The sequence below is a fragment of the Dendrobium catenatum genome, unplaced genomic scaffold (assembly GCF_001605985.2).
Source record: "Dendrobium catenatum unplaced genomic scaffold, ASM160598v2 fragScaff_scaffold_315, whole genome shotgun sequence".
NCBI classification, from domain to species: domain Eukaryota; kingdom Viridiplantae; phylum Streptophyta; class Magnoliopsida; order Asparagales; family Orchidaceae; genus Dendrobium; species Dendrobium catenatum.
The window spans coordinates 1,058,607-1,067,036 of NW_021318777.1; the positions used below are offsets into that span (position 1 = coordinate 1,058,607).

At 35.6% G+C, this 8,430-nt stretch overlaps 1 protein-coding gene across 2 annotated transcripts; it reads left to right on the forward strand.

Annotated features, from left to right (window-relative positions):
* Window positions 1-614: 614 nt before the first annotated feature.
* LOC110102935 (protein CURVATURE THYLAKOID 1B, chloroplastic) lies at window positions 615-5,746 on the forward strand. Of its 2 annotated transcripts, none has more exons than XM_020831458.2 (6): window positions 615-1,046; window positions 4,072-4,157; window positions 4,249-4,335; window positions 4,435-4,497; window positions 5,254-5,291; window positions 5,393-5,746. In XM_020831458.2, the coding sequence occupies exons 1-6, from the start codon at window positions 866-868 to the stop codon at window positions 5,448-5,450; spliced, it is 513 nt and encodes a 170-aa protein (XP_020687117.1). In that variant the 5' UTR covers window positions 615-865; the 3' UTR covers window positions 5,451-5,746. The 2 variants fall into 2 exon arrangements, with proteins under 2 accessions (XP_020687117.1, XP_020687116.1); XM_020831457.2 differs by having other exon boundaries at window positions 649-1,046; window positions 4,057-4,157.
* The last annotated feature ends 2,684 nt before the right edge of the window (window positions 5,747-8,430 follow it).

Below are 8,430 nucleotides of genomic sequence, written 5' to 3' on the forward strand. Positions count from 1 at the left end.
TCACCTTTAGTCAACCATGGAGGTCGGAGAAGCCATCGTCAAATGATTGTGGTAGGAGGGATCGTTGTCAGCGGGTAATGGAGGTCGGAGGGGTCGTAGTTAACTGGTGAGTGAGGTCGTAGGGACTGTAGTCGACGAGCCACAATCGTTAAAGGGATCGTAATCTACAGGCATCAAATTCATATTTGATCAAGATAATTTTTGGGGATGTATCAATAACCGCTATAAGTAATTCTTGGAATACCACCTCCCAACCCAAAGTATATGCCTAAGATTAAAAAAAGTAAAATAATTTATATTTACTTCGCAAATAATGAAGTTTAAAAAAATAAAATCCAAATTTTATTTTAAAAAAATAGTTCAAATAAATTGATTTTATTTTAAATATTTATCAGTAATTCCCGGACTACCACCCTCCAAGCTCAGCTGAATTTTTTATTTCAAATATATTCAACTAATTTTTAAATATTTTCAGTCAAACAGCGCCAGTATCCAACGTAGTCAAGATACACTGACGAGGAAGATACGGGCTGCAGAGATTAGCTCTCGGGCCAATCACGGCGCGCGACGCCCGTAGAATGAGACGCGGACAGCTGCGTCGGCAGCCCACCACATGAGTGCTCACATCAATCCTAGAAGCCACACAACTCTTATCCTTACCGCTATCCACATTCGAATCAACGAGTGGTCTCCTGTCAACGAGTGCTCTCCTGCTGCATTCTTCGCATTTCCATCGATCTCCAAGGGAGACAAAAAAGGAGAGATTGATAATCGATGATCTCTGAGAGAGTTGTGTGAGATTTGAGGGTGTGCTCAATTTGAAGCCCTAATCGTGAAACTCACTACTATCTTAAACCTCAGTTCAATGGCCTCAGCCAGCGCCACGGCCACTCCAGCCCTCGCCTCATCCCCCACGGCTTCCCGCCAGCTAGTGGCAACGGCGACCCAGCACTCTTCCGGCCTCCCATCGCTTCCACTTCCGCGTCAATCCTCGTCACCCGCTCTTCATTTTCAGGGCCGCAAGCCATGGAAGTTGGCTTCTTACTGTAAGCCGCTTTCTCGAATGTTATTTTGAAACAAAATGTTCCTTTTAGAATTATTGCGCCGAACCATTTGCCCTGAGTGCCTGAATATTGGGCATAAGTTGATTTGCAGTAGGAACCCGTTACTGAAACTGTAATCCTTAACTCAAGCAGGTTGTTGATTTTTCTATAATATTTTCTTTACTTTATTAGTAGTATTGATTTATGATTAGTCAGGCTCTATTTCATGTATATATATAAAGAGTTTGTTTTTTCTTATTAACATTTCTGAAGATTATTGGCTATTATGGTTGATATTCTTGATTATAAGATTTCATGTGTGTGTGTGGTTCATGTACAAAATTTGGGCTATGTACCACTGATCCTACGATTGGCGACTTATTTAATCATGCTAGGATGGTGAGAAAAACCCCAAAGGCACTGCAACTTTGTAAGGCCTGTTATCTATTACCGTGAGAATTGTTTTGCTACTCATTAAGAGATGAAAAGTGTGTTAAAGATTTATTGAAATTTATTAAGAACATATATGTTGGAACATTATCTAGCTTTCCTATTAGTTGTAGATTGGTTATTGTTGCGTCCTAGAATATTCGTAGTAGTAGAGAGTGATATAGTTTAACGTCTTAACTTTGTGTGAAGATCCAACGCACAAACATATAAGAGAGTATAATTATAGCGTTTATAAGAGAAACCATATTTTTTATGTGAAATCCCCGGAAAAGGAGAAAAATCATGGGGTCTGGCCCAGTTTTAATGAATCCACTAATGTTTGCAATTGATTACAAATGATGCCCTATCTTAGGAGGAAGGTTTTGACTTGATGCAGCAAATATACATCATATAGAGTGCATTATATGTTGAGAGTTGGAAGAATCAGTTTTGATATGTTCGTTTGGGTGGCAGGATCGGAGTCGGCAAGCGAGATTTAGGTCGGAAGGACCGTAGTTGGGTGACGGAGGTCGAAAAAACCGTAGTCAGGTGACGGTGGTCGGAATGACCGTAATTGGCGGGCAACGATTCAGAAAGGATCATAGTTGGTGATGGTGGTTGGAAGGACCGTAGTCAAAAGACGATGGAGGTCAGGAGGATCGTAGTCGGCGGGAGACGGAGGTCAGAAGGATCATAGTTGGCTATGGTGGTTGGAAGGAACATAGTCGGCAGGCGATGGGGGTCGGAAGGACCGTAGTTGGCGGGCGATGGTGGTCGGAAGGATAGTATATATATGCGTGCACAAAATTGTTTTTGAGCCTGATTGAAATTATGTGATTTTGAGTTGACTTCAAGCAAATTTTATTTGATAATATTTAATTGGATGCATCTCAAATTCCAAGAGGGTGGTATGAATAGGATTGGGAGTGGTTGTCAATGGATTGGACAAGGAGCAATTCTTGGCGGGCTTCTTGGATGGCAAGTTTTTAGTTGATAATAAGGGGTAAGAATGAGCTAAATTTCACATCAAAAGTGTCAAATTTAACGGGCATATTTTGATGTAACAAGTAGAGTTTCTTTGAAAAGTTCACAATCAAACAAGCTCATGTATGAACATTGTAGGATAACTAACCTACTGGGAAATTGCATTAAGAAGAGTGCATTAAAATGAGTAAAATCATGAGGTTCATCCTTGTATGGAATAAGTTATGTCTAAAAGACAATATCTCATATAATATGAGTTGAGCTATTACGATTGATATCATTGCTAGATATCTTTTGGTTCAATGTGTAGTTTAGAAATGAAACAAGCATATGTTGGTGGGTCTATGACATCTCGAATCTGAAAAGGGCAATTTGAAGAGGCTGAGATGTAATTGTTGAGGTGGATGGCACAGACAAAGTGCAGCTATTAGCAGACTTCTAAGAGAAAAATGAAAAAAGGGAGGCAAAAATCAAATCTCACATCATGAAGAGAAGAACAAATATTTGGCTATATAAGTAAAGAATTAAACATAAATATGAGTAACTTTTTGTAGCAAGTGGAGTTTTTATGAGAATTAAACCGAAATATGAGTGCTTTTTGAGGAAATCAGGGATAATGAAGCTTGGTGTGGTTGGCATAAGAATGATAAGGTAGATGTGTGGCATAATAATGAATAATGGATTAAAAAATGATTATATGAGAAGAACTATGAGAGTAGCGCCTATTTAAACTAAGGTACTATAAAACATTCTATGTTGTTTGGCATGTACAATGAGGGCAGAAGATGCACTAATAAGATAGAAAGACAAAATTTAATGCATAAGAATTAGGAATGAAATGGGCAGGCAAAACGTAACTTGAATAAAAGTTATGCCAAGAAATTGTATAAACTAGATTTAACAACTCAAACAACACTCATCATAAATGGAGAATAAAAATTCATAAAGCCAACCCTAAATTGTTGGGATGTGGCTAATGGTGATGTTGATGAAACTTTGTAGAATTATAGTTCCTGCACATTCAGGCTACAAGTTAGCATGATATTCATATTTTCCACTTCAGATTTATTTGTGACATTATATAGCTGCTTGAATCATAAACTTGATGGTGCTGTTGTGTTTCTTTCTATGAAGGCCCAATCACTTCGAACGTGCTTGGTTGAAAATTAACCTGAAACAGGTAAAAACTCTTTAGTTTAGTGTAATAAACTAATCTGGAATGAAACAGAAAAAAATGCTTAGAAGTAGGATGTTATGAGTCATATACTTGTTTGGCTGTTGTGTATTAGCAATTTTGCATTTATGTTGTGTATTTGGAATTTTGCTTGTATTGGTGAAGCTAAAGAAATTGATCTGACAATACAAACGGAATAACATTAAATTATGCCTTGTATCTGCATTTTGAGCAACCCCTTAAGTAGCACATTGACCAGGTTTTAGATTGATTTGTGCTACTAAATGTTAAAGCAGGTTGAAGTTATCCACTTTGTAGTTGAGTAGTTTGAGCTGAGTACAAGTTTTTATTCCGTTTTTTTTAATCAAATAATTCTGAGTCTCAAAATAATTGCAACCTTCTAAGTCCATTTCCTTGCCAACTTAGATCATAGAATTGCAGGGAATGTTGTTGCCATGGCTACAGGAGAAGCACCGGCTGAAGTTGCCACTGAACTTCCAGAAATTGTTAAGACCATACAAGAAGCGGTCTGTTTTATACTTTCATACTTGTTTCTGACTGAAAAGTAATGGATGCGTGTCAGCGTGAATGTTTAAATTGGCATCTTTTGGTAGGCAGTGGGACAAACTTGAAGACAAATATGCTGTGACTTCAATTGCATTTTTTACTCTACTTACTCTTTATGGTTCTGCTGGAATGATCTCGGTAAGTATAACTAGTCCTCCTCAATTGATAGAATGGTCGTAGAAGGCCAAGATTTTCTAGTTTGTTTACTGTGAAAACTTAAACTTGCATTCTATGTAGGCCATTGATAGGCTTCCTCTACTTCCTGGTCTGTTCGAACTAGTCGGAATTGGATACACTGGGGTATGTCCTGTGACTTTTGCTGGAACTTTACTATTATTGTAGATGGCAGGGCCATAGAAAATGAATTGCTGATTATAACATTATGTTGATGATTTATTCTTGAAACTTTAAACAGGTCAATTAATTTGTTGGAGTTTTTTGTTTCAATATCAACTCAATGTTATACCATATTATTAAGAGATGTTAGATATTTGATTTGTTGATATCTTTAAATAACAAATTTATAAATGTTGATTTTATTTTAATTCAATGACATCTAGATATTGGTCAAAATTAGCCAACTTTGAATCAAGCACAATATTTAATAGATAACAACTAACATCTTAATAATACTAAGATATAAACAGGGGTGGAACCAGCCTTAATTTTAGGTTTTTTTTGGGTTGCAGACTTATAAATAACTGTTGTGGGGGTCCAAGGGGGTAGCTCTCCTTTGTGGGGTTCGACATTCCCGATTAGGTTGCGGGGTCAAGGAATAGCGCCCATGTGGAAGTTTCTGGGAGCGCGTTGCCCCTGGAACAAATTTGGTTGTAAGGATATTTTTGGAATTCAAATTAATAAATAAAATGTTGAATTCTCTTTACTATTTGCTGGGGGCAATAGCTTAAAAATTCTTGTAATAAAGACTACAAAATAAAAAAGAGGGAGACAAATTTGTTCTAGCACTTTGAATGGTATTAGTATGTTGGCATAAATTGAATTGGGTACATGTCCTGCTAAACTAATTCGTATCAATTTACTTTTTTCTTCATACAGTGGTTTGCATATCGCAACATTGTTTTCAAGCCTGACAGGTACACCTCATTGACAACGTTCATCCCAGAATTCTGTTTGCGAAAATCGAGAACGCCTATAACCTTATAATTGAAATTAATATCTGCTATTGCACTTTCAGGGAAGCTTTGATTGAAAAAATAAAGAGCATCTACAGCGATGTAATTGGAAGCAGCTAAAGGGGTCTTTCTTCCATTAAATCAATTTTCAGAACTTGAGAGCCTGTTTGGTCGTTACAAATTCTAGCTTGATGAAGGATCTGTTTTCAGAATTGGTAATCTGTACGACTGTACCCTTCCTGCTTTGACAGATATGCATTGAAGCTTTCATATGTCAATTAAGTATTTCAAGAGAATCATTGTAAATAAGAGATACATTTTCCCTGTTCATGCAAGGCATTAGTTTTGCAAACTAAAGTAGTTTCCAGCTTAAACAAAAAAATGAATCAAATTGTGGTCCGAATCAATTTTAAATTCTTAAATTTATTTTGATACATGAGTAATCAATCATACTCAATCAAATTATGATCAAATTTTGATTTGAATATTTTCACCCAATGATAAAAAGGCTAAACATGGAGGATTATCTTTGAGTTCCTTGCAATTGAGAGCCCTATCAAGTCCATTATTCCACATTGCTATTGTTGGGAAGAACATTGGGTTTTTTGGAGTGTTGCTGGGGTTTTTTGCCTTTGTTTTCCCTAGGAGGCTTGCTAGGTAAGGATGGGTTGCAGGAGAATGACTCGAGTAGCCGTTTCAGAATAGAGAATTAAAAAAGGGTTTTTACTTATTAATAAAGGCTTCGTTTGGGACGGCTTTTTTCCTGCTTTTCAAAGCAGCTTTCAAATACAAAAATTAAAACTTTTGTACTAAAAACTGCTTTAAGAAGCAGTAACAAAGCCGTCCCAAATAAAGCTAAAGTTAGTATTTGTGTGGGTACTTTAGTGGTCGAGAAATTGAGGTTAGGAATGGCTTCGATGAAAAGGCTTGTAGGGGCATTCGAGTTATAGTATTGTGTGGAAGTTTTATATGTGGAGGTTTGCGTAGGGTTTCGATTGAGGTTTGACTTTAGAGATGTTGTGGCTTTCTATTTCTTCGGCTATGAAAAGGAGGAATATGAAGATCGTCCAATGAATTTTTATAATGGGGGAGATAAAACAAATGGGGCACACCCAAAGCACCAATTATATTTGACTTTTAGAGTTTGCTATTTGCCATAGGTAGTGATGATGATTCCGTCAAGTAAAGGGTAGTTATTCTCAATTTGAACACATACCTTGGTGAAGATAAGTCGAGTTTTGTTTGTAGTGAGGGTGTCGACAATAATCGAGTAGCCAATGATGTTGAAAACTTCAAAATTTCCATCAGAGTTCAAACATAGTGAGGAAGATTGTAGATTTTGATCCATAAGTGTATTGAAGAGAATACTTCTCTTCTTAGGTGAAAATCAAAAGAGCATTTTTGTATGATGAATGACTTGTCAAAGAAGAACCAAAGGTTTACATATCAAACCATTTCATAATCCTCCATACATGAATATTTAAATAAAAAAAAATCTTCATTGAGAGAAAGAAGATTCATGGTACCTTTAAAGGCCAAGATTTATTGAAGGAAGTCAAGAAAGTCTTATAGTATAGCTGTAATTGAATCAGAGAATAGCCCACCAAAGAGAGCTCCCTATCTTTAGAGCCCTGGATGATATCATCATTTGAGAAATGGATAATATTTCCCTAATTTGAAGCATAAATGACTTGAAAAAAATTTTTAGTGGTGGTAATGTACAAAGGTATGACTAACTTGACTAATCACCTGGTTTTGCTTGTGAATGTCTTATAGTTGTATAATATTTAAGATACTACCATCTGTAAAATGTTTGTCACCATCTTCATATATTATGTGTGAAGGTGGTTCAACAACATGTCCATCTTAGGCATATTCTCGTTTGATGTGTTATTTTATCTATTGCTACCCTAAGTCTCTACATCATAGATATTATTAAAGATCTCTTAGTGTTTCTTTTGTATTGTGTTGAATAAAAGGGGTGATTTGAAAGATTATATGATGATGTTTGGGAAGTGAGATAATGGCAATGATATTTCCCTCACCAATATTGTTTTCTTATTGGGGCTTAAACATGAAAATTTCAAGTTCTCCATAGCTATTAGTCCTTTTAAAAGGATATATAATTTACTCTAAAAAGTTATGAAGTTCATCAATAAAGAGTAATTTTTACAAGAATATCAACATTGCTATTGTTGGAAGAGAAACAATAATAACAATAATAATAATTGTTTTTCTTAGCCGAAGAAGAAACTTCTGATGACTTACTTTTCCAATCATGGGAGTTAGTTTAAAAGCAAACTACGTGGCTACCTTATGAGTCATCATCTATTTATATCTCCTATAAGATATCTTGATGATAATATTCCTCCATGAAATTGGCTTCTTGCAATAACTATGGAGGAACTTAAAAAAACGTAGATAATGGTCAATGTTAAGAAAAAATGTGATAGAAGGTGATGACAAGCCCAAGTTTTGCCTCTATCCAAACAACCATACACAACAACAAGGACTACATAGTTCTCAAGTCTTTGCTTGAGAAGTATATAAAGGATGTGACTTGAATCGATGGTTCTTAGGTTTTATGGTTGATCATTGGTCGGGTTTTTTAGTGAGAACATCTTCCACTAGAGGGGCATCAACTTAGAGTTTGCCTAGTGGAATAATGAAGACCATGAAATCTTCATAAGATATGATTAGGATGTCCATAAATAATGATTTGATGGTGTCACATAAAGAGGTATTTTAACATTGGTTACTAAGCAAGTATATATATATTTATGTATCTAAGTAGAAGATTGCTAAACTTATAAATTAACAAAACTTTTATATAAGATATTTATAAGATGTGATTTAGATATCATATTTACTATATAGATTGAATTTATTTTTCAAAGATATAGTGAAACTATTTTTTTGTGTGTTATGATATCTTTTGTTGATTATAAAAATGTTACAAACTCCTATAATTATTTTATATCTTCAGCAAGTACCTTTTTGCCCTTATAAATAGAGTCGTAGAATGTCGGCCCGCAACCATGATCAAGTATATCTAAGAGAAGAGGGAAAAAGAAAGTGAGGGGTTGCTAATCGAGAAATT